This window comes from Phyllobates terribilis, unplaced genomic scaffold (genome assembly GCF_046119375.1).
Source record: "Phyllobates terribilis strain yellow unplaced genomic scaffold, ASM4611937v1 Scaffold_12__6_contigs__length_324123572, whole genome shotgun sequence".
NCBI lineage: Eukaryota > Metazoa > Chordata > Amphibia > Anura > Dendrobatidae > Phyllobates > Phyllobates terribilis.
In genome coordinates, this window is record NW_027362772.1 from 241,312,459 (window position 1) to 241,334,480 (window position 22,022).

A 22,022-nucleotide genomic window follows, 5' to 3' on the forward strand; every position below is an offset into this window, starting at 1 on the left:
AAAGTCCTCCATGCAGAATAATGGCCCCACACAGTCCTCCATACAGTATAATGGCCCCACATAGTCCTCCATACAGAATAATGGGCCCCACAAAGTCCTCCATGCAGAATAATGGCCCCACACAGTCCTCCATACAGTATAATGGCCCCACATAGTCCTCCATACAGTATAATGGCCCCACATAGTGCTCCATACAGAATAATGGGTCCCACATAGTCCTCCATACAGAATAATGGCCCCACATAGTCTTCCATACAGAATAATGGGCCCCACATAGTCTTCCATACAGAATAATGGGCCCCACATAGTCCTCCATACAGAATAATGGGCCCCACATAGTCCTCCATATAGAATAATGGGCCCCACATAGTCCTCCATACAGAATAATGGGCCCCACATAGTCCTCCATACAGAATAATGGGCCCCACATAGTCCTCCATACAGAATAATGGGCCCCACATAGTCCTCCATACAGAATAATGGGCCCCACATAGTCCTCCATACAGAATAATGGGCCCCACATAGTCCTCCATACAGAATAATGAGCCCCACATAGCCCTCCATACAGAATAATGGGCCCCACAAAGTCCTCCATACAGAATAATAGGCCCATACAGTCCTCCATACAGTATAATGCCCCCACATAGTCCTCCATACAGTATAATGCCCCCACATAGTACTCCATACAGAATAATGGCCCCACATAGTCCTCCATACAGAATAATGGCCCCACTTAGTCTTCCATTCAGTATAATGGGAACCACATAGTCCTCCATTCAGTATAATGGGCACCACATAGTCCTTCATTCAGTATAATGGGCACCACATAGTCCTCCATACAGAATAATGGGCACCACATAGTCCTCCATACAGAATAATGGGCCCTACATAGTTCTCCATACAGAATAATGGGCCCTACATAGTCCTCCATACAGAATAATGGGCGCCACATAGTTCTCCATACAGAATAATGGGCCCCACATAGGTCTCCATACAGAATAATGGGCCCTACATAGTCCTCCATGCAGAATAATGGGCTCCACATAGCCCTCCATACAGAATAATGGGCCCCACATAGTCCTCCATACAGAATAATGGGCGCCACATAGTTCTCCATACAGAATAATGGGCCCCACATAGGTCTCCATACAGAATAATGGGCCCTACATAGTCCTCCATGCAGAATAATGGGCTCCACATAGCCCTCCATACAGAATAATGGGCCCTACATAGTCCTCCATGCAGAATAATGGGCTCCACATAGCCCTCCATACAGAATAATGGGCCCCACATAGTCCTCCATACGGAATAATGGGCTCCACATAGTCCACCATACAGAATAATGGTGGTTCCGGCATCACAGGCCAAATATAATCACCCTGCGGCCAGATTTGACCCGCGGGCCAGAGTTTAACATGTGCGGCTTACTTTGATGATCTTTTCCGAAGGTAAGCCATCATTCTGTGGTCAGTGGGTGTTTTACCCATGGGACCATCACTGGCATGGGTCTGTTCTGCAGTACCAGACACAGATATACGCAGTGAAGGACCCTGGTTTTCCAGCAAGCGCCATCTTTACTACTTCGTTCTATACTAATAATAGGCTTTTGATGTAAAAACTCTGAAAACCCCTGTGACATCTAAAGAGAGGTTATCCATTGAGGTTTATGGCCGTTGTGTCCTCAGCCGTTGCTGGCATTAATTTGCCAGGGCTCTTCTCCAATGCCTGGGCCCTTTCTTTTACAGATTGGGAGACCTTCTCTTTAAAGAGACCACACATAAGCAATGTCCTGACATTGATAGACCTAGATATTATACCTGTCTCTAACATATGCCCCTGTGCTTTGTACAGATCTTTAGATTTACCTCTCTAAATTGTCTGTTCTTAGGAACCAGCAATAGCATTTGCCAAGAAAGGATATCATATTCTTCTGGAAAAACCCATGGCTGTAAGTGATTACATGTAATATTTACAAATAGTGTGTATTATTTTTTTTAGAGGCAGATGGTGGCTGAATCACAGCCATCATCTGTCGGGATGTTAGGGTGAACACTTTGGTATGTTCACTCGTTGCCTGCTCCTGGCCTAATGGATATGATCAAGTGCATGCAAGAAAGAATAACATCAGACACACACACAGTCGGATGTAAGCTCTCCTTGATCAGCTATGGCACAGCTCCAAGTGTCTTTATTCAACCCGAACATAGACTTATATAAACACTGTATGTGGGCTCGGTTAGCCCAGAATGTGAATAACCAGATGTATTGATTGGTTAGTCCATGTGGGCGTGGTCCATGAGGTCATCAGGGGGCGTGATCCATGAGGTCATCAGGGGGCGTGGTCCATGAGGTCGTCAGGGGGCGTGGTCCATGAGGTCATCAGGGGGCGTGGTCCATGAGGTCATCAGGGGGCATAGTCCATGAGGTCATCAGGGGGCGTAGTCCATGAGGTCATCAGGGGGCATAGTCCATGAGTTCATCAAGGTGGGTTAGTCTTTCTATAGAATGCAGCTTCCTCCCAGAACAGAGCATGGTGTGATGAAACAGGAAATGGCAGCCATCTTTTGATCTAAACAACCTTATGTATGGTGAAATAATACACTTTTTGGGTCTTTTCTCTCAATCTCCTATGTCTTTAGGTTAATTAAGTATTTGAGCCTATAGCTCTCCTCAACAGGGAAATATACAGGCTCAGCTCCTGAGCCCGCATCAAAGATGGGGACATATTGTTACAGTCAGTGTCGGGAAGGGATGAAAGGGGTCATCCCAGACTCTGATACTTATGACCTAGATGTCTTTCACTGTTCATTTTTTTTCATCAATAAAGAAAAATAAATGTTGAGCTTTCATGCTGGATTTCAGTAATTTTGGATCTATCCTTGGCATAGGCTATCATTAGCAGGTCAGTGGGTGTCCAACATACAACAACCCCATGATCAGCTAGTTAGCAGGTCCTGCGGTGGCCGTAGTTAACAGTGTAGGAAGCCAAGACACCACAGCTTCATGCAGTGTCATGGCCGGTCTACAGCTCAAATCCCATTCACTGTTTACCTCCAGGCACCTCGGGTCCAGCTAACAGCTGATTGTTGGGGGTGCCGGATGCTGGACCCCCACTAACCTGATAGTGATGGCGGATCCCAAAGATACGTCATGAGTATCTAAAGGTTCTTCATACACGTTAGATAAAATTCACCTGAACCCCCTGATTTTGGCAGGACCAAACCGCTATTTGATGTGTATGTGAACCTCCCGACATCATCTGTCTAGAGAGAAGGATCAGGCATTTGGATTTTCTGCATCTGATCCTTTTGTTTCCAGGGGAGATAAGTCGCTGCCAGAGCTGTCTGGTAGCGACTTTCTCCTCTCTCCCCATTGAAAACACATGAGTGCTCACCCAGTAGTCGGAAGAGATAACTGTCTGCTGAACGGCTGTTCTGCTAATAGCTATATCGTGTATGGCTGTCCTTATCCATGGGATAAGGGATAAGTTCCTGATCTATGGGGGTCCGAAAAGTCCTGTGTGAATGGAGCAGTGGTAGATCATGCAAACTTCTGCTCCATTCATTCTTATGGGCGTGCCGAAGACCCGCTGAACGCAGTACTCGCCTGTCCCCAGCAGTCCCATTACGAATGAATGGATCAGCAGTGCACATGATCATCCACATATCAAGAGACGTGTCTGTGGTTCTCTTGATAGGTGGGAGGCTCCGCAGTCGAACCCCCTGCGATCGGGAAGTTATCCCCTATCCTATGGATAGGGGATAACTTCCAAACTTAAGAATACCCCTTTTAAGTCCTTGTCAGCCTCTTTAATATAAGAAAAGGAAACTTAAATTTCCTGACATATGTTATGAAAGTTTTTGGACAATTTCCGATGCCTCAGGTGGCTAGTACCTCCGTAGATACTGCATTCAATGTGTCATACCGGTGACTCGCTCAGTTTGGAAGTGCCGTCCTACTCACTGCATGCTCTGCTCTGCTCCTCCCAGTGTCAAACCATCTTGCTGAGCTGTCTCACGCAAACACTTCCAGCACTGCTACATTCTCCTGTTTCTGGAGAGTCTCCACCTGGCTATCGGGAGGCGCGGCCAGACTCTGCAGGAATTTAAAACCACTGTTTCCTGCAGAGTTTTACTTCTCCGGCCTATCCCCTCCCAGCAGTGAATATATTAGGCAACTCCTTCCTCCACACCTTGCCTGAACTTGGGTTCTAGATTCAGTTTGTCTCTAGTTTCCTGTCAAGGTGCTTTATTGTTTTGTCTCTCTTATTACTGACCTGACTTATTTACTCGTTCTTTCTGATCTCTCCGCTCCTGACCCCAGCTTTTTATTTTGAACCTGTGCTGTCCTGCCATCTTAGGACTTTCCCACCATATCTCTGTCTTCGTGCTCTGTGCCTCGTATTTTGCATTTGACCCGTTGGTCCGCTTCTGCAGGTCTGTGGACTGGCCTGGAGTGGCACCTGGTGACAACCCTATCGGCCAAAGCCTATCCTCACCATCATAGCCGCTAGTGAAAACCAGGTAGTCGCTTAGTTATGCCCCTCCAGGGTAAGCCCGGCCAGTGGTGCAGTGGGTCCACACCCACCGCCGTCACCCAATGGAGCATTTCACACTTATCCTCTGTTGGATTTGTACAGATCTAGACAAGAAAACCCCTCTGTGTGCCACAGTAGGGGATCAGAGACATATAGGGTGCAGTACAGGAGGTATGTACAGTAGCCCCAATGCAGACACTTGCAAAATAGAGCCGTAATACTGTCGGGTGCATCAGTACCAGCCATCACCGGCAATCCTCATTGTAACACAACTTGTAAAAGTCGTTCTGCAGCTTTTTGTTGTGGGTGAAATTTTCACTAATTAACTAAATACAACAAACAACAGATGGGTGATTAATGTTGTGCATCGCTGCGCGCTCAGTATACAGCAGAGCTGTTGTAGTCGCCGTCTATATATCCAGATTGAACAAGTAAAATTATACTGAAAGAGCCTCATCATGCAAAATCAATAAAATCTGATTTATACACCTTCCTCTTTTTACGAAAAGGGTAGAAGCTGAGTGTAGGTAATAATTGTTCGTAAAGGGCATCTCCACCAAAAATGGATTATTGATTCCATTTTACTTCATCTACCTGTATCACTGGTTTAAAGAAGAAACAAGCAAAAGCCCCTCTTTATATACGTTTAGTATGTGCAGATGCTACAGGTCCGACGCCTGCAGTTTTTTTTCTGCCCTATGATAACATAAGAAAGAGTAGAGGAGAAGCGGCACATCCATATTCCTTAAAATCACTCTTCTTTATTGAATGTTCATAATGAAATTACATGTTAAAATATTCGGCATAATGAGTTCACTGACGCGTTTTTGGCAACACTAGTCTTAGTGTGACTTTTTTCTGTGCAGTTGAGCCTCATTCAGACTTCCTGTTTTTTCACAGATTGCTCACGTTACTCTTTGTAGTCTATGGTGCTATTCACATGTCTGTGGTTTTTTGAAGACTGTATGTGCACAAAATAATCATGGAGACATGTCAGTTTTTGATCTGAGTCATGGATCAAAATTACGCGTACAAGTCCGTGAAAATCATGGACAGCACACGGATGGCGTCAGTGTACAGTCCGTGTGCTGTAGGGTAGGAGAAACTTTGTCAACTATTATTTTACTCTGACGCCTCATTGGGGGATACAGGACCATGGGTGTTATGCTGCTGGCCACTAGGAGGCGACACTATGCATAATCTGAAAAAGATTAACCGTGGCTCCTCCTCTGCAGTATACACCCCTGGACGGCATCAGCCTTCTCCAGTTTTTGCTTTTTACCCAGCAGCCAGCACACTACGGCTGAATCCAGGGACCCCAGCCCTGCTGCGGGCTCCTGTCGTGGCCGGGGGGAGTGCAGGCAGAACACAACAGAGGCACAGGCCTCCCTGCGCCCTGTTTCTGCGGCAGCACCAGCTCTACGGTGCCTCAGGGGGACTCTTCACAGGGCCCCCCCTTCCTCTTATACCCCACCGCTATCCTGCCTTTAAATCCGGGGGAGTCCTGTTCAGATCCAGCCCCCTTCCAGACTTCCGCGCCGGCCTGCAGTCCTTTTGGGCATCAGGCATCTAATTTAGGCCGCGGCTTCGGCCTAAATTAGATGCCTAGGCCGAAGCCGCCACCTCCTCTCCCCGGCCCGCCCCCCGGATGACAAATATGACACTCTACAGTGTCATAGAGGGGGCGGATCGAGACTGAAAGGGCGCGATTTCACACAGTTCTGCCGCCCTTTTCAGCTCTCCGCCCCCCTTCTTTCTTAACTTTACTCTGGCGGCCATTATCTGCTGCAGGATAAGGGAAGACCAGCCAGTCTCCGGGGGGCACAGGACTGTGGATCTTCGGCGCTGGACCTAGGAGCACACCGGTGGGATAAGATCACAGCTGGAGTTCTTCCTCGGCTGTGAGTCCAGGCTCATCTGCATAGCCACCCCTTTAGGGCCCTCTGCATAGCCACCCCAGTGCACTATGCCGGGCTCAAGGTCCAAGAGAACCAGGCAGGACTGCTATTATGCACTCTGTACAGCCTGCAGCAATACTCTCCCAAGTGGCAGCACGTACTCGCACTGCGAGAACTGCATCCAGACTACTGTGCCAGAGCCCCAAGAAGCCCCTGCCAATGCTTCGGTGTCTAATGCCACGCCGGAATGGGTCACTCAGATGTCGCAATCTATGACGCAGTCTATAGATAACCTAACCTCCACACTGCTTCAGGCTCTGCAGAGTCATGCCTTGGCTATGAACGCTACCCAGCAAAGGGAAGGCTCGACTCAGGGACATGACGACCCGGGCACATCCACGTCTAGGTCAGGACACAAGCGGACCCACAGGTGACGTTCATCTGCGTCATCCCCTTCTAGGGAAAGACACCGTTGTTCCAGGTCATCTAGACCAGAGGTCCCCAACCGCCGGTCCGCGGACCAGGACCGGGCCGTTGGGGTTTTTCAGCCGGTCCGCGGCGCCGCTGACAGCTAGCTCTGCGGCCCTGCGCCTGGTCAGAGCTCGCTCTGTGTGGATTTATAATGTTTTCTGCCATAGCCGTGACAGCTCGCAGCTCCCGGCAGAGAACATTATGCAGGACGGGGTGGGGCGTCGGGCGGGTCTTAGTGACGCAGCCCTCCACAGCACAGCATGGTACTTGTTGTACGTCACGGGGCGGGTCTTAGTGACGCGGCCCTCCTGCACAGCATGGTGTGTTCCTGACGGGGTGGGGCGGCAGGCTCTCCTCACTGACACGCCCCCGGCAGAACATGTTATGTGGGGCGTGCTGGGGCAGCAGACTGGCTTCAGTGACGCGGCTCCCGGTACCGGTGTTCAGTGTGTAGCGCTGCTAAGCAGCAGCGCTGTATACACTGACGCTCAATGTACAATGCTGCTACTTAGCAGCGCTGTACACCGAGGTCCCGCCAGCATCCTCCCCATACAGCGCTGTCTGGTGCATATAGCAGTGCTAGTAGCAGTGCTGTACACTGAAACTCAATGTACAGTGCTGCTACTCGCAGAATGTGCTCAGGCAGGAGCAGGGACAAGCAGGTCATGTGTGTCCAGCGCTCCTTCCCCTCCTGCTAGCTGCGAGTTGGAGGGGGAGGGGCTCTGGATGCTAATGGGCAGCTAGATATGACGTCAGGTGTCCCACCCTTATGACTCCTGTAGCTGTGTTCTGGTGTCGTGCGGCCCAGCAGCAGATTTTCTGGTTAAAGTGAAAAAAGCAAATAACAGTGAAAATTCATAGCAGCAGTGGCTGTGTCCAGTAGCAGCAGTAGTGGTCATCATCATCAGTGCCCGTCTCCAGTAGCAGCAGTAGTGGTGGTCATCATCATCAGTGCCCGTCTCCAGTAGCAATAGCCATCTTTCTGTGTTAGGGGCCCACTACGCCTTCACCTCTAACCCTTGTAAAATGAGTAAAAAACAAACATCACTGAAGAGCTTCTTTGAAAAGGAAGAAAGACCCAATGAGACAGATGAAGACTCCATGACTGCTAAAAAAAAGAAAGCTGCATTTAAAAGAAAATACAATGAGTCCTACTTAAATTATGGGTTCATCGCAACTGGCGATTCACATGCCCCAAGCCCACTCTGTCTGATATGTGGCGACCGGCTATCCAACGAGGCCATGAAGCCTTCAAAACTGGTTCGCCACTTACAGACCAAGCACCCTGCATCAAAAGACAAGCCTTTGGAGTTTTTTGAAAGAAAAAAACGCGAACACGAAGGACAGAAGCAATTATTGAAGGCCACCACATCAACAAATGTGTCTGCTCTGAGAGCATCATTCTTAGTGACTAACCGCATTGCCAAGGCTAAGAAGCCCTTCACTATTGGTGAAGAGTTGATCCTGCCTGCCGCTAAGGACATTTGCCAGGAACTTTTAGGAGAGGCTGCGGTTAAAAAAGTGGCACAGGTTCCTCTTTCAGCGAGCACTGTCAGTAGACGAATTAATGAAATAGCAGAAGACATCGAGGTACAATTGTTGGAGAGGATTAATGCGTCACCATGGTACGCAATCCAGGTTGACGAGTCTACTGACGTTGACAACAAGGCAATGATGCTGGTTTATGTACGATATATTTTTCAGGAGGATGTGCATGAGGATATGTTATGTGCATTATTGTTGCCAGCCAACACCACAGGTGCAGAACTATTCAAGTCTTTGGATGATTACATATCAGGAAACCTAAACTGGTCATTTTGTGTCGGTATATGCACAGACGGAGCAGCTGCCATGACTGGACGGCTTTCTGGTTTAACTACCCGGGTCAAAGAGGTTGCGTCTGAATGCGACTCTACGCACTGTGTCATCCATAGAGAAATGCTGGCAAGCCGAAAAATGTCACCTGAACTTAACAGCGTTTTGCAAGATGTGATTAAAGTTATTAATCACATAAAAGCACATGCCCTTAACTCACGTCTGTTCGAGCAGCTCTGTGAGGAGATGGACGCGGAGCACAAACGTCTTCTCCTACACACAGAAGTCAGATGGCTTTCTAAAGGTAGAGCACTGGCCAGAGTTTTTGAGTTACGAGACCCGCTTTATAGATTTCTTTTAGAAAAAGAATCGCCACTTGCAGCACATTTCAGTAGTAAGGAATGGGTCACAAAACTTGCTTACTTATGTGACATATTCAACTTTTTGAACGAACTTAATCTGTCACTTCAGGGGAGAATGACAACTGCCTTCAAGTTGGCAGATAAAGTTGCTGCATTTAAAGCCAAACTGGAAGTGTGGGGACGGCGAGTGAGAACAGGGATATTTGACATGTTTCAAACATTAGCAGGAATTTTGGAAGAGACCGAGCCTGAGCCTTCATTCTCCCAGCTGGTGCATGATCACCTATCTCAGCTTTCAGAAGAGTTTGAGCGCTATTTTCCGACCACAAAAGACCCACGAACTAGGAAGGAATGGATTCGCAACCCATTTGTGAACAAGCCAGGTGAATCGACCTTGTCCGTGCTTGAAGAAGACCAACTGCTTGAGATTGCAAATGATGGTAGCCTTAAAAGTATGTTTGAGACTTCAAATCTCCCAACATTCTGGATTAAAGTCCAGGCTGAATATCCTGGGATCGCCACCAAAGCACTGAAAACTCTGCTTCCTTTTCCAACATCCTATCTTTGTGAAACTGGGTTTTCTGCCATGACAACAGCAAAAACGAGATTACGGAGTAGACTGGACATAAGGAACACACTTCGGGTTTCACTGTCTCCCATCACCCCTAGATGGGACCGTCTTGTTGCAGGAAAACAAGCTCAGTGCTCCCACTGATCCAGGGAAACAAGCCTGATGCTCCCACTCATTCTGAACCTATGGTAAGTTGAATCACATTCTCATTATAAATTTCATAATTATATGATAAGTATGCACTAAGCTCCACCCCTCCATAACCCCACCCCCATATGACCAAAGCCCCGCCCCCACCCCCACCGGGCCATGGAAAACTGGTCTTGCTTAAAGCCGGTCCCTGGTGCAAAAAAGGTTGGGGACCTCTGATCTAGACCGTCCCCTACCAGGGACAGACAATGCAGTTCTCCGCAGCGATCCCCGACCAGAGAAGGCCTCCACCCTGGTTCACCCAGCAGGAGACGCCTTAGCGATACACAGGATTCGGAAGGCATCTGTGATTCCGAACTCAGACAAGGAAACTGAAGGGTCTCTGATCCCAATCCCCCCTAGCAATACAGCGCTAGTTGAGGACGTAATCTCGTCCATCCATCGGGTGCTGGACATTTCTGATCCGCCCCCGGAGGCACCACAAGACAAGATTTCCTTTGAAGGACTTCTGAAGCCTCCTAATGTCTTCTTTGACGACCCAGAGTTTAAGTCGATCCTTAAAAAGCAGTTCTCACAGCCTGAGAAGAAGTTTATCAATCGCAAATATCTGGAGGCGCGGTACCCCTTCCCACAAGAGACCACCAAGGAATGGACAGATCCACCCGAAGTGGATCCCCCAGTCTCTAGGCTAGCAGCACAGTCACTCCTTTCACTGCCAGATAGCTCAACCCTCGGACACAGCAGACCGGCAGGTAGAACTCATGGCTCGTTCAATTTTCGAGGCCGCAGGGGCCTCCCTGGCTCCCGCGTTCGCTTCAGTTTGGGCTGCCAAGGCCATCCTGGCTTGGGCCCAAAATTTACAAGCTGGCCTCCAAGTATCTGCTTCTGAGCTGTCGGACCAAGCGGTTCAAATAGCAGTTGTAGCAGATTACATGCTTCATGCAGCTCTGGATTCTGCAAGGGGTGCAGCGGGGATAGCATCAAATGCCATCACGATTCTGCGTATCCTCTGGCTGTGGGAATGGAAAGCAGACGCAGCCTCAAAGAAGTCCCTCACGCACCTCCCGTACCTCAGTGGTCGACTTTTTGGTGAACAGTTGGACACGATGATATCCAACGCTACCAGGAGTAGGAGTACCTCTCTCCCCCAACTGAAACCCAAACGCACTTACAAGAAGCGTAACCAGACTCGATTCCGATCCTTTCGGAACTCTTCGGGCTGGTCCGTCTCGTGGTCAGCACAAGATAGCAACCGCTCCCTACGCAGGGACAACTCGCGGTTGACACAATAGTCAGACAAGACCTGGCAGTCAAAAGCAGGCCAGTCAAAGTTCAAAGGAGGAAAATCTCAGACTTCTTCCTCATCATGACTCACGGACTCCGGAAGACACCCTACCTGTAGGCGGCCGACTTTTACTCTTTCATCAAGTCTGGTTGCCTATTACAGAAGACAGGTGGGTCAGGGAACTAGTGTCTTCGGGATACAAGATAGAGTTCACTTCCAACCCACCAAACAGACTCTTTCTTTCTGTTTTCCCAAAATCGCCAGCCAAGGCTTGTGCCTTCCGCCAAGCGGTCTTCTCGCTTCTTCAAGCAGGAGTCATAGTACCGGTCCCCACGGCCGAGCACTTCCGAGGGTTCTACTCCAATTTATTCGTAGTCCCCAAGAAAGGAGGCGGCGTACGGCCCATACTGGACCTAAAACAGCTCAACAAATATGTACGGGTATGTCACTTCCGCATGGAGTCCCTTCAGTCCATCATTGCGTCCATGGAAAAGGGACATACAAGACGCATACCTGCATATACCAATTGCACCCACCCATCAGAGATTTCTCAGGTTTGCAATCGACCAGGACCACTACCAGTTCGTGGCTCTCCCATTCGGACTCGCCACGGCTCCCAGAGTGTTTACCAAAGTCATGACAGCCACCATGGATGTCCTGCACTCCAGAGGCATAGTAGTCGTTCCATACCTGGACGATCTCCTTATCAAGGCTCCCACCTTCAAGGACTGCGAGCTCAGCGTCTCAATCACAATCGACACTCTGAGTCGCCTGGGCTGGTTAGTCAACCTACAAAAGTTATCACCAACTACGAGTCAGTCTCTGACCTTCCTGGGAATGCTATTCAACACCTTCAGGGGTCTAGTGCTCCTTCCCAAGGACAAGGCACTGCCTCTCCGTCTAGGAGTTCACACTCTCCTCAGCAAACCCCCTCGATCTCTCCGGTTTGCCATGAGAGTCCTCGGCAGGATGGTGGCGGCAATAGAAGCGGTCCCATTTGCCCAGCTTCACCTCAGGCCTCTACAACTAGCCATCCTCAAGTCATGGGACAGGAACCCTTTTTCTCTCGACAGGGAGTTCCAGCTGACGTCGTCAACCAGGAGGTCCCTGCACTGGTGGCTCAAGCCAACCTCACTAACAAAGGGGAAATCCTTTCTCACGGGTCAATGGAAGGTTCTGACCACCGACGCGAGCCTGACGGGTTGAGGTGCGGTGCACCTACACTACAGAGCACAGGGCAAGTGGTCCTCAGCGGAAGCGACCATGCCCATCAACATCTTGGAAATTCGTGCCATCCTCCTGGCATTGAGAGCCTTCCATCACTTACTAGCAGCCTCTCACATCAGAGTACAGTCGGACAATGCCACAGCTGTGGCATATGTGAATCACCAGGGGGGGACCCGCAGTGCCTAGGCGATGCGAGAAGTGACACACATTCTCCACTGGGCGGAAGACACAGGTTCGGTTCTCTCTGCGGTCCACATTCCGGGTGTGGACAACTGGGAAGCCGACTTCCTCAGCCGGCAAGAAATGGACTCGGGAGAGTGGTCTCTCCATCCCGAAGTTTTTCGACAGATCTGCCATCGCTGGGGGACTCCAGACGTGGACCTTATGGCATCCCACTTCAATGCCAAGGTCTCCAACTTCATGGCCAGAACTCACGACCCACTTGCGCTAGGAGTGGGCGCCCTGGTTCAGGACTGGACCCAGTTCCATCTCCTGTACATTTTTCCACCTCTCCCCCTGATATCCAGAGTGGTGAGGAAGATCAAGCAAGAGGGAGTTCCAACCATCCTAATCGCACCGGACTGGCCCAGACGTACATCGTACGCCGACATCGTACAGCTCACAGCAGACGTCCACTGGCGTCTCCCTGACCGCCCGGATCTTCTGTCACAAGGCCCGTTCTACCACCAGAACTCAGGGGCCCTCAATTTGATGGCGTGGCCATTGAGACCTGGTTACTAACCCAGTCAGGGTTCTCGCCGGACGTCATTGGAACCATGATCAGGGCACGGAAGCCAACCTCTGCTAAGATTTATTACCGTACCTGGAAAGCCTTCTTTACCTGGTGCGAATCTCGTGGCCAGACCCCATTCCCTTATTCCCTTCCCAGGGTACTTGGGTTTCTCCAATCGGGTCTGGAGGCCAGACTGTCCCTGGCCTCCCTTAAGAGCCAGGTGTCAGCTCTCTCAGTGCTTTTTCAGAGGTGCATTGCTAACAAGCCGCAAGTAAGGACATTTCTTCAGGGGGTTTCCCGATTGGTTCCCCCCTACAGACGACCACTAGAAACGTGGGACCTCAACCTGGTGCTGACAGCATTGCAAGAAACACCCTTTGAACCCCTTAGGGAAATCCCACTCCTCCTTCTATCCCAGAAAGTGGTTTTTCTAGTGGCAATCACCTCGCTACGCAGGGTGTCTGAACTGACAGCACTCTCCTGCAGACGGCCCTTCCTGGCTTTTTACCAGGACAAGGTAGTTCTCCGTACGGTCCCATCCTTCCTTCCGAAGGTTGTGTCCAACTTCCACCTCAATGAGGAAATTTCACTGCCATCCCTCTGTCCGGTCCCGGTTCATAGAGTGGAGAAGGCTCTGCATACGCTTGACCTTGTCAGAGCATTGCATATCTATGTGTCTAGGACTGCACCCTTCCGGAAGTCTGATTCTCTTTTCCTTCTTTGGGAAGGCGGCCGCAAGGGTCTGCCAGCCTCTAAGGCTACCCTTGCCAGGTGGATCAAATCCACCATACAAGAGGCCTACCGCCTCAAAAATTCTCCTCTTCCAGCAGGTATTACGGCACACTCTACACGTGCGGTAGGGGCCTCCTGGGCCATTCGGCACCAGGCTTCGGCACAAATGTGTAAGGCCGCCACCTGGACTAGCCTACACACGTTTACCAAACACTGCAGGGTTCATACCCAGTCCTCAGCAGACGCGAGCCTGGGTAGACGTGTTCTGCAGGCAGCGGTACCCCAATTGTAGGGGCCCGTCTACACAATATTCGTCCATTGCTTCCCACCCAGGGACTGCTTTGGGACGTCCCATGGTCCTGTGTCCCCCAATGAGGCGACAGAGTAAAGGATATTTTTGTGTACTCACCGTAAAATCTCTTTCTCTTAGCCTCTAATTGGGGGACACTGTCGCCAGTTCCGGGCCGTTATTATGTTGAGTTCTCATATTGTTTTTTTGAGCTAAGAGAAAGAGATTTTACGGTGAGTACATAAAAATCTCCTTTTTTCATGCATGAAAATTACTGATAAAAAACTGATGGTAAAAACTGACCAAACACTGCTGACACTCGGGCACTTTTTTGAGTACTTATTTCTAAATGAAGCCTTTCCGGTCACGTTGGTCATGCAGTCCGATCTGTGGATAGCACAGAATAGAGGATAAGAGGAGCGGAATGATATATAGGTGGTAGGTCAGGGTGGTCACACAGACCCAGGGTGTTGGCACAGTCGGCTGCTCGGCATGTGGGAGAGCGAGGACTTGGACACGCTGGAAACTGTAGGACCAAGAGAACAGACTAGAAAGAGGATTATGTCACAGAGACATGCTGGGCAACCTAGAGAACTCGACGTGAAGCACAGCAAATAGCAGCGGCAATAGGGGAAAGAAGCCGAGCCTGGCCTAGCCTGGACAGATGTGTAACAATAGGTTGGAAAGATTCAGTCTAACTTGTAATTTATTAGTTGAAATCCCTGGTGTTTGTATGTAGGAGTCCAGTGGGCGGTCCTATTAGTGATTGACAGCAATCTCTGCATGCTCATACAGGGAAGACTGGCAATCACAAAGTTTTGTTAATGCTTTGATGCCAAAAGTACTGAGTGGTATCTGTAGCCACCAGCAGCTAAAGAGCTACATCTTTCTTCCACGCCATGGGTTGGGAAACTCAACCAGTGATGTATATGTTCTGCATATTGGGATATGTTGGGGTAGAAAAAAATCCAAAGAAAAAGTGGACTTGTAGAGACAGTGCCACAAATGTTAGTTTTCAACTCCAAGTACCACCTGGCATGCCTAAGGGGCGTTTGCTGTGTTCCCTAATACGCGTGTGCAAGACTCTTCACACTATCATTAGGCACTAGGGGTCCCTCATGTCTTGTCCTGGGTTTTCTAATTGCCTATATTATATAACATATAATGCCTTTACACCTTCAGTTTTCTTTCCTGTGTCTTATTAGGTTACCCCTGAAGACTGTCGTGAAATTGTCCATACTTGCAAAGAGAATGGCGTCATCCTTGCTGTGGGACATGTCATGCGATATCATCCTGTTTCGAGGAAAACAAAGGTAACTTAATTTCCATTACTTTGACATTAGTTTACATTTATTAAAATATTTTTTGGGGCAAAAATTTTTTAAAAAGTTTTACCAGAATTCTGTACAATATTTTGCAACATTTATCCTCAAATTTCATTAAATTTGCAACGTGGCCGTGGTCTCCATGCCGCTGTATGATGAGGCTATGTTTATTAAAAGAAGGGAAAATGGCAAAAATTTAGGACACAGATCTCTGCTGCTCTAAGTCACTCAAGGCCTCAATATACATGGGATTAAAGTCGATTGTACCCTTTGGTTTTGGCGGAACCATCTGATGTGTTTGGGGACCCCGACTCTCCGATGACAGATGGTGTTGGGAAAGAGAAGGTTTGGGAAGTTGGAATTTCAACACCCGATTCTTTTGCTTTTGTCTGGCATTGGCTTTCGTCTGTCTGTCTTTGCAAGCTCAACTGAACATGTATATGGTGGCATCTTAAAGGGCTTGTCCAGCACTGTTATATATTTTTTTTACTATGGGTTTAAAAATGAACGGACAGGTAGTTTCTAACAGAGGCAACTACCTGCCTGCTCTACTCAGCTCCGACTCAGAGCAGTCACCGACCGCTCCACATCAACAGAGCAGATCTTCTTCTTCCGGGCTGCGCTGTTGACAGGGTGAGACTGCCGGGGTAATGCTGATTGATGGCCGGCTCCCCATAGTTAGGCAGCAGGGAGCCGGATGTCAGTCAGCATGACGTTGGTAGTCATGCCCAATCAACAGAACAGAGCGGAAGAGAAGACACTGCTCTGTCAATGTGACGTCGACAGAAGCCGCTGAATCGCTGGCAGAAGTGGTCTATGTGGTTCCGGCAGAGATCAGCCCCAGGCACACCACGCAGGTAGTTAGCTACTACCTGCCTGATAGTTCTTAGGCCCATAGTAAAAAATGATATAGTCCTGGTTAGCCCCTTTAAGAGCTAGCTGTCTGCAGAATGAACATTTGACTGGCGGCTGTCTCATGGAGATGGTCATCTTAAATGAATGAATTATATGTACTGCAGAGTCTGAATTTCCAGGGTATGCCTTATTTGAAGCTGGGGCTACACAGTGATTTTGGCCGTGACACCTGTTGCCCTACAAAACTTCACAAGGTGTAGCTACTACATCGCAACGCCATACAAGTGAATGGGGTCATATTGCGACCCCTGAGGGTACTGCAACAGCGACAAGCAAATCACAAATTTTTTGCAACTAGTTTATTGCAATCGCAGTACAGTCAGTGTCGCAAGGCGAACCCATTCACTTGTATTGCCTTAACCTGTAGCAGCAGGTGTCGCGGCCAAAGCCGTCATGTAGCCCCCGCCTGATTCTTGCAAAACCCCCTCAGGCCCTGCACTTTAACACCGTGTGGGGCATATTCACATAGTGCAGTCATCCATGGTTTGGCCACGATGTGAGAATACCACCCAACAGCTTTGCCTGAAGTGCTGCTTACACGGATGCATGGTTTGTTACAGGAGAGGTCTGCGATAACCGTCCTGTAACGGTCCCTGCCCCTGAGGGATCATCACATCACCAGGACAGAGTTTTTATCTTCAATCATCAGAAATCAGGGATCTTGATCGGTCCGCACGAACCCCAAGAGGTCTGGCTGCTCAGTCCCTCCAAATAGGATTTCACTTTGGAAAATACATGCATAAGAGAGAATTTTTACAGAAGGTCCCGCCTTGTTGTAACGCGGGTGAATTGATGCATATTAATGCTGGCTCTTTGTAGGAAGCCGCTTGTATTATTTACTGGGTGGTTATTTTGTTTGGATCCTCCGTGACTTTCGAGCTGGTGCTCGGGCTATTAAAGTGTGATCTTTCCTCCTTGACTGTTGAGCTTTGCAGCTTAATTATGTTCCCTGTTAATAAATACCGGGCCATCAGTTAGCGATCTGTAGATAGTTGTCATGTAGCCGGTAAATATACAACCCCAAATAAGATAACGGCTGCCGTAATAGGTGTGAGCACACTATGAGCTGGGTGCATTGTCAGGCCTGATATCAGGGTTTGGTCAGGAGTGGTTTGTAAGATGCGACCTGTATATTTAAGACTTCCTTCGATTGTCCCTACTTCTTACTAAAGTCTATTCCAGAGTAAGGGCTAGATGGATTAAATTACACAGTTTTGTTCGCATTTTGTTACCATGGAGACGCATAGATTTTCATAGCGGCTGTTGTAACTGGAAATTATATACTTATTGGTGATCCCTTTTTTGTACACAAACGTGGCCTTTAAAGGTAGAGGTTTCTCAATGTATTTTTTTTCTATAGAATGTCTGATAGGTGACACTAATTTAGATTTCGTTTCACTTAGATGAACCGAATGGTGGCATGAAATGACCACCAATTAGTAAATATTTCCCTATCGTTGGTGGTTTAAAGAGGTTGTCCACTACTTTAACATTGAAGGCTTATACTTAAAATGGGTCATCAATGTCTGATCGGAGGGGGTGCAACACCCGGTACCCCGCCAATCAGCTGTTCTCTGTGCCAGCGGCGTCCGGAAGTGCTCAGGTACGGAGCTACCATCCCCTGATGAAGGAACAAAGCGCTTATTCGTCGGGTGAAATGATCTTTTGGTTTGCACAAAATGTCATTATTCTTGGCAGCACTTTGTCTTGTGTAAGCAGGATCTGGGCTGCCGAGAACAATGGCAGGCAAAAGCACTGAACGATCTGTCACTGATCGTTCAGTGCACATCTGAAGCTGGGTCGGCATATGTAAACAGGTTTTTAAATAACCGCCAATTTGTAAATGTTTTTCTGTTCAGCAGTTGTTTAATGATGCAAAATCGTCTAGTGTATATGGGCTTTTGGTTTCTCCTGCAGGGAGTTTTAGCTTTTAGTCGAGGATTCCCCACAGATTTCAGCTGATCATGGGGGATGGTCCAAGGTCTATGCAGGTGCACACTTTGTAATAAGGTGATTATCAAGGAACCCCTAGTCCTAAAGTTTCCCCCCATACACATAAAACCTTTGTGTACCAAACCCGCTGATATCAATTGGTTCGGCTGACGGTCTAATTTGTATGGGGGCGCCAACTGATCATCGAGAGAGATGTCGATCAGACATGTCCACTTTCAAACCGCCGATCCCTTTGTTCTCCTGGAGATAAGCTGCCATCAGCCTCCAAAGAAGTTTGGCGACAGCTCTCACGTAGAGAGCACAGGAATGGTCGGCCAAGCTAGCACTCCTGTATATAGAAGAACTGATCAAGATAGCTGCCACCGATCGCTTTGTTCTTCTGGAAATAAGCCATCAGCCACAAAACATGTCTGGCGACGGCTCACGCGTAGATAACGCAGGAACGGTCAACCATGCTAGCACTCCTGTATGTAAAAGAGCTGGTCGAGATAGCTGCTGGCCGAACGATTGGCCAAAGCATTGTTCAGCCGACAGTCATCTGATGTGTCTGGTCAGCTTAACTAGCCTACTAATGGACATTAAAAAGGTGGACTGCAGGGTCAGACTACACAATGTTTGCTTGTAGTCTGTTACCATGGAGACACTTAAGTTTTTGATTTTAGAGTGAACAGTATTTTACCGTCTTTCTCTTTTACATAAGTTACAAATCTTTATGATCATGTCAATCTGGGTGATAATTGCTAAGTACACACCTGCTTTTTTTGGTCTAATAAAGGACTGGCTTCTTATTCCCTAGTGATACATGTATTGAGGGCTGATAAGGCGACATATTCCAGTATAGCAATTTAGAAGAATAATATTTAGATAGAGGATTTTACATCCCAGTTTGTCTCCAAGGTGAAACGTCCTCATTATAAAAGATGATCTAGAAACGCTGATTGTTGGTAGCATCTCTGTAGACCTCATTAATCCTTTTTATTCCCATTTTTAGGAGTTATTAGATTCGGGTATTATCGGAGACATCGTACACATTCAGCACATGGAACCTGTGAGTATTTCACCGTTGACTAATTAAAATGATATTAAAGGAAATTTTCAGCAGTCATTATGTATAATGAATGCAATAGCTACTGTCCCATTCATTTGTTTCAGAAACCTCTGTAACAAATCAGCCATGTGTGAATTCACTTCAAAGGCTTTATTCCTATTCTCAGTTTTCTCCCCCACCCCACAGTTCCAATTTATGATTTTTGACCAAAGTCAGCCTATGCGAAATGGGACCTAGAATAGTTTCCAAATTTTTGATCATCTTCCTCAGTCATATGATTTGCATTATACTGCATTATGGGCATCAATTGGTTTATGTGGGCAAATGTTATCCAGATTGAATATTATGTACCTACAGCTACTATGTACCATCCATGCATTTCATGGTGTCATCAGGGGATATGTATTGCCATTTGTGGCTTTAAGTGATACCAGCTTACCACTGAGAGGTTAGAAAGGCTGGACCCATAAATATGTGATAATTAGTGGCAAACACGAGCAGTTCTGACAGTATTCTACAATTATTAGTAGTTACTTTCTTTCATTCCAGAGACAGACTGACTACAATCTGTGTAACTTTTGATCCACCATGTTGTCGTTTTCAGGTGGTATTCACAATACTCTGAAGCTTACAATATATGTTAAAAGAGGGTCCAGCATTGGGTTCATTTACTTCTTTTTATCTTATAGAAAGGCTACTTTACTTGTTAATGTTATTTAATAAAATTGCACTAAGTTTCAGTCAGAAATCTTCATTGCTTCATTCATTCTCAGACCTCTGATACGTAGTTGGTAGTTTTCTCCAAGTTTCAAATTTTTCTCTTGTGGGAGTATCACTCCCTGTAGTATAGGCTGGATGGGATTCTTGGTTAACTAGGGTGCTGATTAGTGATGAGCGCAAGTGCCTGACATACATGTACAATCCCCGCATGTTTTGTGGTTAATAGCTGCGAAACATGCGGGTGCGGAGACTCGAACATGCCACTCCGTGCATACCCAAGCACCCTCGTCATACTCAAGTAATGAGCACTTGCCCTCATCACTAGTGCTGATGTCTTCATTAGCTCATATATCAGCACAGCTTCTATGCTGCACTCATTTCCTCTTCATGCACTTTCCTTCCTTCTTTGCTATAGTCAGTTTTTTTTGCCCTACCTGAGACAGCACATGCTTTCTCCTCTCTCTGCTGCAGATCTGTGTACAACTCCATCCCCTTCTCTGCTGCTATGTTTCACACTGAGATAAGGGAACAGAGAGCAGTAACAGCTGTCAGAACAAAATAAGAGGTTTGATTGATTTGTAACATTTTTGCACAGCAGTCAGCTAGATAAAAGACTTATAGACAAAATTGTAGAGATATTTTTTAATGAAGACTATTTAGAAAGTTGTTTACATTTTCTGAGTAGTAGCGCCCCTCTTGTCTAAGGTTATTTATGGTATTGCAGCTCAATTTGGCAGAGCATGCAATTTCAGACACAACACAACCCATGCACAAGATTGCTGCTCGCGTACTGAATCTTTTTTTCAGTGATTTCATATGTCCCTTTAATTATCATTTACCAGCTTTGTGCATGGTTGGAAAGTTCCACATCGTGTCTATGAACAACGTTCCCAACACTTTACTTAAGTGAAAGCTTTCTGTGCTGCCTGTTGGAAATATGTGTAATCATGTGAACATTCAATGATCTTGGATTCTAGGGAAACTCCACACTTGTACTTTGTAAAAAATGCTAGGTCTGTATTATCTATCGTTTGTACATCATTATTTTGTTTTCCTTGTAATTGACGTGTGAAGATTGGATACTGGCATTTTGCTCATTCATACGTTCGAGGGAACTGGAGGAACGAAGAAGAGAGTACGTTTTCTCTGCTAGCCAAGTCCTGCCATGACATTGATCTGATATGTTACTGGATGGGAGATCGAAGGTATAGCTTTGTCGTATCTATATTATGTGAAGATCAATTAATGATTCGTTCTCCTACTTTTATTTTCATACCATATGATATGAAATATATATCAATATATCTCTGCATGAATCCCTGTCTTCTCCTTTGCTCCGTTAGACCCTGCAGTAGACATGACACAAGGTGTGACTTATGTCAAGAAGGAATGGGGTTTTCTATTCATAGATATTTATATTGAACCCCACACAGAACCACTTGTTCATAGTGTGGTCAGTCAGTCTCATGGAAAAACTGATAAGTTCTGCATGTTTTACGTGCAGATTTTGGTCCAGATCTGCCATGGATTCCACTTTATGCATTAAAATACGTGATATCTGCAACAAATGGAGCAGTGATCCACATTCTCCACCACCGCTCCATTTAGACGAGGCTTTGCAGACCACCACCCCCGTATGATTAGTAGGGATCCCGTTAGTTGGACCCTCAGTAATCAACATGTTATTACTGATCTTATGGTAGGCAATAGTGTTGAGCGAGTATGTTCTGTTAACCCTTTCGCCGAGTATGCTCGGCTGAGCTCCGAGTATTTATAGCTGCTCGGTGATATGGTTAAATCGCTCCCGTGTGCATGATTTGCGACTGTTTGACAGTTTTATTACATGGGAGGAATGTCTATTTCTTACACATTCCTCACATGTAATAAAGCTGTCAAACAGTCGCAAATCATGCACACGGGAGCGAATCAACCATATCACCGAGCAGCTGTAAATACTCGGAGCTCGGCCCGAGCATACTCGGCGAAAGGGT

General features: G+C 47.3%; 1 protein-coding gene across 2 annotated transcripts in view; it reads left to right on the forward strand.

Annotated features, from left to right (window-relative positions):
- Window positions 1-22,022, forward strand: part of LOC141172476 (putative oxidoreductase YteT) — a 253,248-nt gene that overhangs the window by 115,720 nt on the left and 115,506 nt on the right. For both annotated transcript variants that reach the window (XM_073656744.1, XM_073656743.1), the window contains 4 exons: window positions 1,889-1,948; window positions 15,276-15,383; window positions 19,255-19,311; window positions 21,106-21,236. In XM_073656744.1, coding sequence (XP_073512845.1) covers window positions 1,889-1,948; window positions 15,276-15,383; window positions 19,255-19,311; window positions 21,106-21,236 — 356 coding nt within the window. The remainder of the gene's footprint in view (window positions 1-1,888; window positions 1,949-15,275; window positions 15,384-19,254; window positions 19,312-21,105; window positions 21,237-22,022) is intronic.